This window comes from Phocoena sinus, chromosome 12, assembly GCF_008692025.1.
Source record: "Phocoena sinus isolate mPhoSin1 chromosome 12, mPhoSin1.pri, whole genome shotgun sequence".
Classification (NCBI taxonomy): domain Eukaryota; kingdom Metazoa; phylum Chordata; class Mammalia; order Artiodactyla; family Phocoenidae; genus Phocoena; species Phocoena sinus.
In genome coordinates, this window is record NC_045774.1 from 42,310,800 (window position 1) to 42,326,826 (window position 16,027).

Sequence of the window (16,027 nt, forward strand, 5' to 3'; positions counted from 1 at the left end):
TTTGTTTTTTCAACTCAGAGAGGTCACTTTCCCTGTTCAGAGGCTAAGGCTTAAAACGCTAATCTCTGGCAATCTTAGGACTCACAGAATTTGTTGTCCACCTCCCAGAAGTCACGGTGACTAATTGCCTGTTGTCCAGTGTCTTGAGAGTCTTTCTTACCTGTATTTTGTTCCATTTTGTAATTATGTCAAGGGGAAGGGCAAAACAGGTTCCTGTTACTCCATCTTGACTGGAAGAGGAAGTTTAGTTTTCTTTGTAAAGTTTTACATTATTTGAAAAGCACCATGTGACTAATGTCTCCTAACTTATCTGTTTCCTGTTTGATGTTTTCTGTGTGGATGTTCTTAAAGGATAGCATATCTGAAAAGCAAATAAAAACAGCTCTGAATAGCATAAGCTCTTTGATGCAGTCTGAACTTGCTCCAAAAGTTATTTTGTAAGTAATTTTGGAAAACATCAAGCTATTTGTTTACCCACATGTATCCTTATTATTCCTTGAAAGCACGTGCTCTTGCTCTCTTTTGCTCTCACTCTCTCTCTTATAACCTTAGTATGAGACTTATTAAATTTTTGAAGATTAATGATAATACATATAAAGGTCTTAGCATGTTGCCTGGCACATAATGGTTTTCAAATGTTTAAGGATACATATTCACAAAAGTTAAATAATTTGATTAAAATAAGCTATGGGGCTTCCCTGGTGGCACAGTGGTTGAGAGTCCGCCTGCCGATGCAGGGGACACGGGTTCGTGCCCCGGTCCAGGAAGATCCCACATGCCGCGGAGCGGCTGGGCCCGTGAGCCATGGCCTCTGGGCCTGCGCGTCCGGAGCCTGTGCTCCGCAACGGGAGAGGCCACAACAGTGAGAGGCCCGCGTACAGCAAAAAAAAAAAAAAAAAGCTATGATCCACTGAGGAAATACTTGAACTTCAGTGTGCCTGGTTCCAGCATGAGGTTATATTAAAATGAAATTCCAGAGCTATCCAGAGATGCAAATCTGCCACCATGTGAGTTCTCCATCGTTGGTGATGTTTATGTGTAGACCATGCAACCTGGATGTTGTAGATAAGATGCAGGCATAGTACAGCAGTTGAGCTAGATGATATTTATAAAAATACCTCTCACCCCGACAATGAAATTTTCAGAAGCTTCAATTGGTATTAAGTGTTGAACAGAATTTGGACGAATGGAAATAATAATATTAAGTTAAAGACATTCCAGACTGAGATTGAAACAGTTTTTATGTTAGGCAACACGAAGAAAGAGAGCAAAGCATGACTTTGTTAGAATCTAAGAAGAGTATTCTACAAAAGATTATGTTCTTTAAAGTGTTAGAAGTACTCTACAGTATAAACTTTTTCTGTATTTAACATATCTCATGGTACTGTGGTTTAAAAAGATTTCCTATTATGAATTTTATGATTGGTCATACTTTTAACTCTTATGCCAAATTAGAATACTGAAAGTTCTGCTTTTAATTATCACTTAGAAAAGTATATTTTTTGTAACGTGGTACCTCAACTTATGTTTTGCAGGCAGAAGCAACAAATTACCCACCTGCATGAAAGAATAAGGGATAATGAATTACGAGCACAACATGCCATGTTAGGACATTACGTAAATTGTGAGGATTCTTATGTGGCTAGTTTGCAGGTAAGATTATAAAGGATTTTGTAGTCGATTTATTAGTAAAACATGTAAATTATATACTAAGCTTGAAAGATTAGGACATTTTTTGGAGTTAATAATCTGTTCACATGGTTCATATTTATATGTGTAGTGAAAGATGTCCAAGTGCTGTTTTCCATCTGTCCAGTTCACACCCTTTCCCCACACAAACAGGAGCTACTATTAACAGTTTCTAGTGTAGCCTTCCAGAGTTGACTTATATCACAACAAACACATATAAATGTATTTTATCCTCCTACCTTCACAAAAAGTATCAAAATAAATACAGTATTCAACACCTTGCTTCTTTCCCTTAATATTATATAAAATTATATAAAATACAGTGATTATTTTCATATCATTACATAGGCAGCATCCCTTTCCTTTGCTTTTACAGCTGCTTGATTTCCCATTTTATGGAGACAGCATAATTTATTCAACCTCTCTCTACTTGTCAAAATTTGAGTTGTTTCTAGTTTGCGACTATTATACATAATCTTATAAAAGTGAAATGCTGTACTCATTAAACAGTAACTCACCATTTCACTTCCCGACCCCTGGCAACTACCATTCTACTTCATGTCTCTATAATTTTTATTACTCCAGGTATCTCATGTTAAGTGGAATTATACGGTATTTGTCTTTTTTGTGACTAGCATATTTCACTTAGCATAATATCCTCAAGGTTCATCCGTGTTGTAGCATGTGTCAGAATTTCCTTCCTTTTTAAGGCTGAATAATATCCCATTTTATGTATACCACATTTTGCTTTTCCCCTCATCTTTCAGTGGACACTTGGGCTGAATCCACATTTTAGCTCTAGTGAATAATGGCTGCTGTGAACATTTTTTATATTATTTATTTGAACATGGGTGTACAAATATCTCTTTGAGACCCTGCTTTCATTTCTTTTGAGTATATACCCACAAATGGAATTGCTGGATCATATGGTAATTCTGTTTAAATTTTTGAGCAACTGCCACACTGTTTTACCACAGTGGAGGTACCATTTTGCATTCCCACCAACAGTGTACAAGTGTTCTAGTTTCTCCACATTGTCACCAGCACTTGTTATTTTCTGGTTTTTGATAGTAACCATCCTGATGATATCTCATTGTAATTTTGATTTGCATTTTCCTAATGATTAATGATGTTGAGCATCTTCATGTGCTTATTGGCTACTTCTGTATCTTCTTTGGAGAAAGGTCTATTCAAGTCCTTTGCCCATTTTTAAATTGGACTTTTTGGTTTTTTCTTTATTGAGTTTTAGAGATTCTCTATTCTGGATATTAATCCTTTCTCAGATATATGATTTGCAAATATTTTTTCTCATTCTGTGGGTTGCCTTCTTATTCTGTTGATAGTCCTTTGTGTCTTTTCATGCACGAGATTTTAAAATTTTCACGAAGTCCGATTTGTCTACTTTTCTTTTATTGCCTGTGTCTTTGGTGTCGTAACCAAGAAATCATTACCAAATCCAGTGTCATGAAGCTTTTGCCACATATTTTCTTCTAAGAGTTTTATAGTTTTAGGTCTTACATTTAGGTCTTAGATCCCTTACAAGTTAATTCTTGTATATGGTGTTAGGTAAGGGTCCAACTTCATTCTTTTTGCATGTGGATATCCAGTTTTCCCAGCATCATTTGTTGAAAAGACAATCTTTTCCCCATTGAATTGTCTTGGTACCTTGTCAAAAGTCATTTGACCATATATGTGAGGGTTTATTTCTGGGTTCTCTATTCTATTCCATCGGTCTATATATGTCTCTCCTTATGCCAAAACCACATTGTTTTGATTACTGTAGCTTTGTAGAAAGTTTTGAAATCACAGAGTGTAAGTCCTCCTCTGTCCCCCTTTTTCAAGATTGTTTTGGTTATTTGTAGTCCCTTGAGATTCTATATGAATTTTAGGGTGGGTTTTTCTATTTATGCAAAAAATACGTTATTGAGATTTTGATAGGGATTGCATTTGAATCTGTAGATCACTTTGAGTAGTATTTTCATCTTAACAATATTAAGTTTTTCAGTCCATGAGCATGGGCTGTATTTCCATTTATTTGTATCATCTTCAGTTTCTTTCAGCAGTGTTTTTTAGTTTTCGTTGTACAATTCTTTTACTTCTTCGGCTAAGTTACATCTTAAGTATTTTATTCTTCTTGATACTATTGTAGATGGAATTGTTTTCATAATTTCCTCTTCAGATCATTTATTATTAGTGTGTATAGAGATGCAATTAAATTTTCTGTATTAACTTTGTATTCTGATACTTTGCTGAATCCATTCTTTTTTTTTTTTTTTAATTTCTCCAGCTCAAACCCAGGAGGGTGGAGATACATTTTTTTTTTAATATTTATTTGGTTGCACTGGGTCTTAGTTGCGGCAGGTGGGCTCCTTAGTTGTGGCATGTAAACTCTTAGTTGCAGCATGCACGTGGGCTCTAGTTCCCTGACCAGGGATCAAACCCAGGGTGCCTGCGTTGGGAGCATGGAGTCTTATCCACTGTGCCACCAGGGAAGTCCCTGAATCCATTCTTTATTGCTAAAGAATGTGTATGATCATATCATCTGTGAACAGTGATAATTTTACATCTTCCTTTTCAATTTGGATGCCTTTAATTTCTTTTTCTTGCCTAATTGCTCTAGCTAGAACTTCCAGTACTCTGTTCAGTAGAAGTGTTGTAAGTGGGAATCCTTTTTCCTGATCTTAGAGGAGATGCTCTCAGTCTTTCACCATTGAGTATGATGTTTGCTGTGGGTTTTTTCTATGTAGTTTTTACTATGTTGAGTAGTTTTCTTCTTTTCCTAGCTTTTTGTGTGTTTTTATCATAAAAGGGTGTCACATTTTACTACATGCTCTTTTCAGCCTCAGTTGAGATGGTTGTTTTTCTTTTTTTGCTGTTTTTGTGCTGTATAATAGCATTGATTGATTTTTTTTTTTTTTTTTTTTGCGGTACGTGGGCCTCTCACTGTCGCGGCCTCTCCTGTTGCAGAGCACAGGCTCCGGACGCGCAGGCTCAGCGACCATGGCTCACGGGCCCAGCCACTCGGCAGCATGTGGGATCCTCCCGGACTGGGGCACAAACCCGCGTCCCCTGTATCAGCAGGCGAACCCTCAACCACTGCGCCACCAGGGAAGCCCGCATTGATTGATTTTTGAATGTCAAACCAGCCTTATATTCCAAGAATAAATCCCACTTAGTCATGGAGTATAATCCTTTTTATATACTGCTAAATTCAGTTTGCTAATATTTTGTTGAGGATTTTTTTTTTTTTTTTTTTGCGGTATATGGGCCTCTCACTGTTGTGGCCTCTCCCGTTGCGGAGCACAGGCTCCGGACGCGCAGGCCCAGCGGCCATGGCTCACGGGCCCAGCCGCTCCGCGGCATGCGGGATCCTCCCGGATCGGGACACGAACCCGCGTCCCCTGCATCGGCAGGCGGACTCCCAACCACTGCGCCACCAGGGAAGCCCTTGTTGAGGATTTTTATATCAGTGTTCAAAAGGATTGTTAGTCTGTAGTTTTCGTGTAGTGTCTTCATCTGGCTTTGGTATCAGAATAATGCTGACCTCAGAATGGGTTAGCAAGTGTTCCATCCTCTTCCAGTTTTTAGAAAAGTTTGAGAAAGATAGATATTAGTTCTTCTTTAAATGTTTGGTAGAATTTGCCAGTGAAGCCATCAGGTTCAAGGCTAGGGCTTTTGCTTGTTTGGAGACTTTTGATTACTGATTCAGTGTCCTTACTAGTTGTAGGTCTACTCAGATTTTCTACTTCTTCATGATTTAGTGTTAGTAGGTTTTGCTTCTAGGAATTCATCATTTCATCTAGTTTTTCCACGGGCTTCCCTGGTGGCACAGTGGTTGAGAGTCCGCCTGCTGATGCAGGAGACACGGGTTCGTGCCCTGGTCCGGGAAGATCCCACATGCCGTGGAGTGGCTGGGCCCGTGAGCCATGGCCATTGAGCCTGCGCGTCCGGAGCCTGTGCTCTGCAATGGGAGAGGCCACAACAGTGAGAGGCCCACATACCAAAAAAAAAAAAGAGCATCTAGTTTTTCCAATTTGTTGGACAGTTAATTCTTTATACTACTCTTTTATAATCCTTTTTTTGATAGAATTGATATTGTCTCCATTTAAATTTCTGATTTTAGTAATTTGAGTCTTCTTTTTTTCTTGGGCCATCTAGCAAAAGGTTTGTTAATTTTGTTCTTTTCAAAGAACCAACTTTTGGTTTCATTTATTTTCTCTATTATTTTTCTATTCTCTATTTCATTTATCTCTGCTCTGATCTTTATTTTCTTCCTTCTGATAGCTTTGGATTTAGTTTGTTCTTCTTTTTCCAGTTCCTTATGTTGTAAAGTTATGTTGTTGATTTGAGATCTTTTTCTTGTTTTCTCCATATGGATTTAATATGTATTTCTCCTAAACTGATGTTGAACTTCTTTTTATATATTTAAGACCCATTCATGTTTCTTTTTCTGTGAATTGTTTTTTCGTATTTTTTGCTTATTTTTTCTGTATTGGTTTTTTTTGTTTATGGATTTTATGAACCTTTTAATGGAAAAAAGTTAATTTCTTTTACATATAATTTGATTTGATAATGTATTTTCTGAATTGTCATAATATTTTCATTCTATTTATATCATTTTCTCATTCTTTTCCTTTATCTATTTTTTTCTACCATGAAGTCTAATTCTGATGAGTATTTTATAAATAAACCATTTTGGAAATGAACCCATTTAACAAACAATTATTAAACATCCACTGTGCTAAATTCTGAGGTCACAAAAGTGAAAAATAGTTCGTGCTTTCATGAATCTCAAACTATAAAGGGAGAGACCATATAGGTAAACACATTTACCCAATCCTTTAAAATTTATTATGATTCCTATAGATTAGGCATTGTCTAGGTGCTAGGAATAGAAATGTGAACGAGATTGGTTTTGTCCTTGAGAGTACAGTCTAATGGGAACACAGACATAGGGACTGTGACGCCTCATAACAAAATTTATATGGCCGGAAGGACTAGTTTCTCAAATTATTACTGTTTTTAAGAATTGTCCTTAATATTTGTTTTTATATATTTCTATGTAAACTTTATAATTGGCTTGTTTATTTACAAAAAGATGAAAAACTATTGGCAAATTACTTAATGGTGGTATGTACTTCTGTTTGGTCACTTTCATTAACATCTTTATTCCTAGAATTAAAAAAAATCAATTTAAGTGGAATTCTTTCCGCCATTATATTTTCAAACTTGTAGTTTTATTAAAGGCATTGTTATATTAAAATCGGGACATATTAAAGACCAAATAACTATCAGACTTCTTTGAGGCAGAGGCACTTAACAGAGATTCCAGCTTGTTTATCATACTTCAGTTACTAGTGTATCAAATACCTTGTTATTATGTGGCTTCATCTTCAAGTTCCGTCACATGATAGCAAGGCTCTGTCATACTGAGATTAATAGTGTACAGTTATTCGAAAGTGGTATTTCTATACTACTTAAGTAGTATAAGTTGCTTTGATAAGGTATTTTAATAGAACCATGCAGTTTCTCCTTATAACTTTATTATTCTGAATAAAGGTTTTACTTGAATTATACAATTATTATATTACCAAAAACATTTAAAACTTAACATTATTTGCAAGCTGAAGAAAATGTTTTTTGACACAGCATCAGGCCAGAAGAGGGCTCTCTAAGTCAGTATGCAAGGACAGATAGAAATATCTGGAAAGGTAAGGAAAATGGGCTGCTAAAAATATTAGAATTTTAAATTATGTGGGGAATTAAAAAATTGTTGAGAAATTCATTTTAAAAGATAAGTACAATTAATAAAAGGAAATACAAGGAAAACCCTAAGTACTAAATGAGATGATAAATAAACATTTAAAATGATATGATAAATAAACATTTTTCCAGGAGATTGATACAGAGAGTGGATAAAACAGCAAAAGTTTAGGAGAAACAACTAATAAGATAATAAAGTTTTCTTTAGTGAAGGAATTATTTTGGCATGTGAATAGTGTTATTTTTCTTCACTTTTTCATTGAACAGATTTGACATGTAATATGGTGTAAGTTTAAGGTGTGTGGCATGTTATTTTGTTACATTTGTATGTAATATGATTGCTATTGTAGTGGTATTTATCACATTACATAACATATATAGTATGATATAATTGTCTGTATTCATTACACTGTGCATGAGGTTTTTATGGCATATTTACTACTTGTTAAAGTTTTACCCTTACCATCACTCTTATCCCCTGTGGGAGCTCCCCACCGCCCATCCCTCGTAAGGAGGTACTCTTATGTTTTTTACAGGTTTAACTTTTTTAGATTCCACATATAAATGGTATCATACAATACTTGCCTTTCTCTGATTTATCTCACTTAGAATAATGTGCTCAAGGTCTACCCATGTTGTCTCAAATGGAAGATATCCTCCTTTCTCGTGGCTGAGTAATATTCCATTGTGTGTTACATCTTTCGTCGATTCATCTGTTGATGGGCATTGGGCTGTTTCCATACCTTGGCTGTTGTGAATAATGCTGCGATAACCATGGGGGGGGATGCATGTATCTTGTAGAAATCCTGTTTTCATTTCCTTTGGGTATATGCCCAGAGATGGAATTGCTGGAACACATGGTAGATTTGTGTTTTATTTTTTTGAGGAGCCTTCGTATTGTTTTCTGTAGTGGCCACGCCAATTTACATTCCCACCAACCAAGTTTGTTTTTGTTTTTTTTTAAAACATCTTTATTGGAGTATAATTGCTTTACAATGGTGTGTTAGTTTCTGCTTTACAACAAAGTGAATCAGTTATACATATACATATGTTCCCATATCTCTTCCCTCTTGCATCTCCCTCCCTCCCACCCACCCTATCCCACCCCTCTAGGTGGTCACAAACCACCTAGGTGATCTACCTGTGCCATGCGGCTGCTTCCCACTAGCTGTCCACCCTACGTTTGGTAGTGTATATATGTCCATGCCACTCTCTCACTTTGTCACAACTTACCCTTCCCCCTCCCCATATCCTCAAGTCCATGCTCTAGTAGGTCTGTGTCTTTATTCCCGTCCTACCCCTAGGCTCTTCATGACATTTTTTTTTCTTAGATTCCATATATATGTGTTAACATACAGTATTTGTTTTTCTCCTTCTGACTTACTTCACTCTGTATGACAGACTCCAGGTCCATCTACCTCACTATGAATAACTCAATTTCATTTCTTTTTATTGCTGAGTAATATTCCATTGTATATATGTGCCACATCTTCTTTATCCATTCATCTGTTGATGACAATTAGGTTGATTCATGTCCTGGCTATTGTAAATAGAGCTGCAATGAACATATTGGTACATGACTCTTTGTGAATTATGGTTTTCTCAGGGTATGTGCCCAGTAGTGGGATTGCTGGGTCATATGGTAGTTCTATTTGTAGTTTTTTAAGGAACCTCCATACTGTTCTCCATAGTGGCTGTATCAATTTACAATCCCATCAACAGTGCAAGAGTGTTCCCCTTTCTCCACACCCTCTCCAGCATTTATTGTTTCTAGATTTTTTGATGATGGCCATTCTGACCAGTGTGAGATGATATTTCATTGTAGTTTTGATTTGCATTTCTCTAATGATTAATGATGTTGAGCATTCTTTCATGTGTTTGTTGGCAATCTGTATATGTTCTTTGGAGAAATGTCTATGTAGGTCTTCTGCCCATTTTTGGATTGGGTTGTTTGTTTTTTGTTATTGAGCTGCATGAACTGCTTGTAAATTTTGAAGATTAATCCTTTGTCAGTTGCTTCATTTGCAAATATTTTCTCCCATTCTGAGGGTTGTCTTTTCATCTTGTTTATGGTTTCCTTTGCTGTGCAAAAGCTTTAAAGTTTCATTAGGTCCCATTTGTTTATTTTTGTTTTTATTTCCATTACTCTAGGAGGTGGGTCAAAAAGGATCTTGCTGTGATTTATGTCACAGTGTTCTGCCTATGTTTTCCTCTAGAAGTTTTATAGTGTCTGGCCTTACATTTAGGTCTTTAATCCATTTTGAGTTTATTTTTGTGTATGGTGTTAGGGAGTGATCTAATTTCATACTTTTACATATACCTGTCCAGTTTTCCCAGCACCAATTATTGAAGAGGTTGTCTTTTCTCCACTGTTTATTCTTGCCTCCTTTATCGAAGATAAGGTGACCATCTGTGCGTGGGTTTATCTCTGGGCTTTCTATCCTGTTCCGTTGATCTATATTTCTGTCTTTCTGCCAGTACCATACTGTCTTGATTACTGTGGCTTTGTAGTATAGTCTGAAGTCAGGGAGCCTGATTCCTCCAGCTCCATTTTTTGTTCTCAAGATTGCTTTGGCTGTTCGGGGTCTTTTGTGTTTCCATACAAACTGTGAAGTTTTTGTTCTAGTTCTGTAAAAAATGCCAGTGGTAGTTTGATAGGGATTGCATTGAATCTGTAGATTGCTTTGGGTAGTAGAGTCATTTTCACAGTGTTGATTCTTCCAATCCAAGAACATGGTATATCTCTCCATCTATTTGTATCATCTTTATTTTGTTTCATCAGTGTCTTATAATTTTCTGCATACAGGTCTTTTGTCTCCTTAGGTAGGTTTATTCCTAGATATTTTATTCTTTTTGTTGCAGTGCTAAATGGGAGTGTTTTCTTAACTTCACTTTCAGATTTTTCATCATTAGTGTGTAGGAATGCCAGAGATTTCTGTGCATTAATTTTGTAACCTGCTGCTTTACCAAATTCATTGATTAGCTCTAGTAGTTTTCTGGTAGCATCTTTAGGATTCTCTACGTATAGTATCATGTCATCTGCAAACAGTGACAGCTTTACTTCTTCTTTTCCAATTTGGATTCCTTTTATATCTTTTTCTTCTCTGATTGCTGTGGCTAGAACTTCCAAAACTATGTTGAATAAGAGTGGTGAGAGTGGGCACCTTGTTCCTGATCTTAGTGGAAATGGTTTCAGTTTTTCAACATTGAGGATGGTATTGGCTGTGGGTTTGTCATGTATGGCCTTTATTATGTTGAGGAAAGTTCCCTCTATGCCTACTTTCTTCAGGGTTTTTATCATAAATGGGCGTTGAATTTTGTCGAAAGCTTTCTCTGCATCTATTGAGATGATCATATGGTTTTTCTCCTTCAATTTGTTAATATGGTGTATCCCGTTGATTGATTTGCATATATTGAAGAATCCTTGCATTCCTGGAATAAACCCCACTTGATCATGGTGTGTGATCCTTTTAATGTGCTGTTGGATTCTGTTTGCTAGTATTTTGTTGAGGATTTTTGCATCTGTGTTCATCAGTGATATTGGCCTGTTGTTTTCTTTCTTTGTGACATCTTTGTCTGGTTTTAGTATCAGGGTGATGGTGGACTCATAGCATGAGTTTGGGAGTGTTCCTCCCTCTGCTATATTTTGGAAGAGTTTGAGAAGGGTAGGTGTTAGCTCTTCTCTCAGTGATTTGATAGAATTCACCTGTGAAGCCATCTGGTCCTGGGCTTTTGTTGGAAGATTTTTTTGGTTTTTTTTTTTTTGCAGTACGCAGGCCTCTCACGGTTGTGGCCTCTCCAGCTGCGGAGCATAGGCTCCGGACGTGCAGGCCCAGCGGCCATGGCTCACGGGCCCAGCCGCTCCACGGCATGTGAAATCTTCCTGGACTGGGGCACAAACCTGTGTCCCCTGCATCGGCAGGCGGACTCCCAACCACTGCGCCACCAGGGAAGCCCTATTGGAAGATTTTTAATCACAATTTCAGTGCTTGTGATTGGTCTGTTCATATTTTCTATTTCTTCCTGGTTGAGTCTCGGCAGGTTGTGCATTTCTAAGAATTTGTCCATTTCTTCCAGGTTGTCCATTTTATTGGCATAGAGTTGCTTGTAGTAGTCTCTCATGACCTTTTGTATTTCTGCAGTGTCACTTGTTACTTCTCCTTTTCATTTCTAATTCTATTACTTTGAGTTTTCTCCCTGTTTTTCTTGATAAGTCTGGCTAATGGTTTATCAATTTTGTTTATCTTCTCAAAGAACCAGCTTTTAGTTTTATTTATCTTTGCTGTCGTTTCCTTCATTTCATTTTCATTTATTTCTGATTTGATTTTTATGACTTTTCATTCTGCTAAATTTGGGGGATTTCGTTCGTCTTTCTCTAATTGCTTTAGGTGCAAGGTTAGGTTGTTTGTTTGAAATGCTTCCTGTTTCTTAAGGTAGGATTGTATTGGTATAAACTTCCGTCTTAGAGCTGCTTTTGCTGCATCCCATAGGTTTTGGATCATCGTGTCTCCATTGTCATTTGTTTCTAGGTATTTTTTTATTACCTCTTTGATTTCTTCAGTGATCACTTCGTTATTAAGTAGTGTATTGTTTAGCTTCCATGTGTTTTTATTTTTTACAGATGTTTTCCTGTAATTGGTATCTAGTCTCATAGCGTTGTGGTCGGAAAAGATACTTGATACGATTTCAGTTTTCTTAAATTTACCAAGGCTAGATTTGTGATCCAAGGTATGATCTATCTGGAGAATGTTCCATGAGCACTTGAGAAAAATGTGTATTCTGTTGTTTTTGGGTGGAATATCCTATAAATATCAATTAAGTCCATCTTGTTTAATGTATTATTTAAAGCTTGTTTTTCCTTATTTATTTCCATTTTGGATGATCTGTCCATTGGTGAAAGTGGGGTGTTAAAGTCCCCTACTATGAATGTGTTACTGTCGATTTCCCCTTTTAAGGCTGTTAGCATTTGTCTTATGTATTGAGGTGCTCCTATGTTTGGTGCATAAATATTTACAATTGTTATATCTTCCTCTTGGATTGGTCCCTTGATCATTGTGTAGTGTCCTTCCTTGTCTCTTGTAACATTCTTTATTTTAATGTCTATTTTATATGTTATGAGTATTGCTACTCCAACTTCGTTTTGATTTCCATTTGCATGGAGTATGTTTTTCCATCCCCTCACTCTCAGTCTGTATGTGTCCCTAGGTCTGAAATGGTTCTCTTGTAGACAGCATATATATGCTTGTTTTTGTATCCATTGTTTTTGTATCCATTCATCAAGCCTGTGTCTTTTGGTTGGAGCATTTAACCCATTCACATTTAAGGTCATTATTGATATGTATGTTCCTATAACCATTTTCTTAATTGTTTTGGGTTTGTTTTTGTAGATCTTTTTCTTCTCTTGTGTTTCCCACTTAGAGAAGTTCCTTTAGCATTTGTTGTAGAGCTGGTTTGGTGGTGCTGAATTCTCTTAGCATTTGCTTGTCTGTAAAGTTTTTAATTTCTCCATCGAGTCTGAATGAGATTCTTGCCAGCTAGAGTAATCTTGGTTGTAGGTTCTTCCATTTCATCACTTTAAATATGTCACAGCACTCCCTTCTGGCTTGTAGAGTTTCTGCTGAGAAATCAGGTGTTAACCTTACGGGAGCTCTCTTGTATGTTATTTGTCATTTTTCCCTTGCTGCTCTCAATAATTTTTCTTTGTCTTTAATTTTTGCCAATGTGATTACTATGTGCCTTGGCGTGTTTCACCTTGGGTTTATCCTGTATGGGACTCGCTGTGCTTCCTGGACTTAGGTGGCTATTTCCTTTCCCATGTTAGAGAAGTTTTTGAGTATAATCTCTTCAGATATTTTCTCGGGTCCTTTCTCTCTCTCTTCTCCTTCTGGGATCCCTGTAATGCAAATGTTGTGTGTAATGTTGTCCCAGAGGTCTCTTAGGCTGTTTTTATTCTTTTTTCTTTATTCTGTTCCACAGCAGTGAATTCCACCATTCTGTCTTCCAGGTCACTTATCCGTTCTTCTGCCTCAGTTATTCTGCTATTGATTCCTTCTAGTGTAGTTTTCATTTCAGTTATTGTATTGTTCATCTCTGTTTGTTTGTTCTTTAATTCTTCTAGGTCTTTGTTAAACATTTCTTGCATCTTCTTGATCTTTGCCTCCATTCTTTTTCCAAGGTCCTGGATCATCATCGCTATCATTATTCTGAATTCTTTTTCTGGAAGGTTGCCTATCTCCACTTCTTTAGTTGTTTTGGGGGTTTTATCTTGTTCCTTCATCTGGTACAAAGCCCTCTGCCTTTTCCTCTTGTCTGTCTTTCTGTGGATGTGGTTTTTGTTGCACAGGCTGCAGGATTGTAGTTCTTCTTGCTTCTGCTGTCTGCCCTCTGGTGGATGAGGCTATCCAAGAGGCTTGTGCAAGTTTCCTGATAGGAGGGACTGGTGGTTGGTAGAGCTGCCTGTTGCTTTGGTGGGCAGAGCTAAGTAAAACTTTAATCCACTTGTCTGTTGATGGGTGGGGCTGGGTTCCGTCCCTGTTGGTTGTTTGGCCTGAGGCGACCCAACACTGGAGCCCTACTGGGCTCTTTGGTGGGGCTAATGGCCGACTCTGGGAGGGCTCATGCCAAGGAGTACTTCCAAGACCCCACCACCACCACCACCACCACCCCCGCCTCTGCAGGAGACTCTCCAACACTAGCACATAGGTCTGGGTCAGTCTCCTATGGGGTCACTGCTCCTTTCCCTGGGTCCCGATGAGCACACTACTTTGTGTGTGCCCTCCAAGAGTGGAGTCTCTGTTTCCCCCAGTCTTGTCGAAGTCCTGTAATCAAATCTCGCTAGCCTTCAAAGTCTGATTCTCTAGTAATTCCTCCTTCCGTTGCCAGACCCCCAGGTTGGGAAGCCTGACATGGGGCTCAGAACCTTCACTCCAGTGGGCAGACTTCTGTGGTATAATGTTCTCCAGTTTGTGAGTCACCTACCCAGCAGTTACAGAATTTGCTTTTATTGTGATTGCGCCCCTCCTACCATCTCATTGTGGCTTCTCCCTTGTCTTTGGATGTGGGGTATCTTTTTTGGTGAGTTCCAGTGTCCTCCTGTCGATGATTGTTCAGCAGTTAGTTGTGATTCTGGTGCTCTCACAAGAGGGAGTGAGAGCATGGCCTTCTCCTCCGCCATCTTGAACCAATCTCTAGTTCATTTTTGTGGAGGGTGTAAGGTCTGTGTCTAGAATATTTTGGGGGTTTTTTTTTTGCATGTGGTTGTTCACTTGTTCTAGTATCACTTGTTGAAAAGACTGTTTTTGCTCCATTGTACTGCCTTTGCTCTTTTGTCATTAGATTGGTTGACTGTATTCATGTGGACCTATTTCTGGGCTCTGCATTCTGTTCCATTGACCTGTTTGTTTGTTCTTTCCCCAATACCACACATTCTTGATTACTGTAGCTTTACTGTAAGTCTTGAAGTCAGGGTGTCAGCCCTCCATCTTGGTTGCTTCATCTCCTTAAGTATTATATTGACCATTCTGGAGCTTTTGTTTTTCCGTATAAACTTTAGAATCAGCTTGTCACTATCCACAAAATAACTTGCTGGGATTTTTATTGAAATTGCATCGAATCTATAGATCAAGTTGGGAAGAACTTGACATCTTGACCATACTGAGTCTGTCCATGAACAGGGAATATCTCTTCATTTATTTTGTCCTTCTTTGATATCTTTGATCAGAGTTTTGTAGTATTCCTTGTATAGATCTTGTATATACACATTTTGTTAGATTTATAGTATTATGTTTTTGAGGGTGCTAATGTAAATGGTAATGTTTTTAGTTTCAAATTACACTTGTTCATTGCTGTTATATAGGAAAGAAAGTGCCTGACTTTCATATATTTCACTCCACTCTCTTTTTGCTCGCATGGTTTCTGAGAAGTTGTATAAAGCTCTTATCTTTTCCTGTCTGTAGGTAAGGTATTTTCTCCTCTGGTTTCTTTCACAATTTTTTTAATCTTTTATTTTCAAAAATTTAAATATGATATGCTTAAGTGTAGTTTGGGGGCATTTATTCTGCTTGGTGTTCTCTGAGCTTCCTGGATCTGAGGTGTGGTATGTGACCATTTGGGGAAATTCTCAAATCATATTGTTTAAAATATTGCTGTTTTCTTTCTCTCTTTTCCTTGTGGTGTTCCCATAAGATGTATATTACAAGTTTTGTAGTTATCTCACAACTCTTGGATATTCTCTTCCATTTTTTCCAATCTTTTTCCTCTTTGCTCTTAAGTTTTAGAAGTTTCTGCTATCATATCCTCAAGCTCAGATTGGTTCCTGCGCCAGGTCCAGTCTACTGATAACCACATCAAAGACATTCTGTTTCAGGGTTTTTTGTCTCTAGAGTTTCTTTTATAGTCTTTCCGGCTCTGTTCTTATATTATCCATCTGTTCTTGAATGTTGTCTACTTCAGCAGTAAAGCCCTTAAGCATATTAATCATAGACATTTTAAAAAATGTCTGTTCTGATAATTCCAACATCTGTGACATATCTGACTCTAGTTCTAATGCTTGTTCAGTCTCTCCAGATGTACTGAT

At 37.5% G+C, this 16,027-nt stretch overlaps 1 protein-coding gene across 1 annotated transcript in view; it reads left to right on the top strand.

Annotated features, from left to right (window-relative positions):
* The window catches only part of CEP85L (centrosomal protein 85 like), a 161,968-nt gene that overhangs the window by 104,679 nt on the left and 41,262 nt on the right, over nt 1-16,027 (top strand). Inside the window, exon 5 of the mRNA XM_032651320.1 lies at nt 1,536-1,653. Coding sequence (XP_032507211.1) covers nt 1,536-1,653 — 118 coding nt within the window. The remainder of the gene's footprint in view (nt 1-1,535; nt 1,654-16,027) is intronic.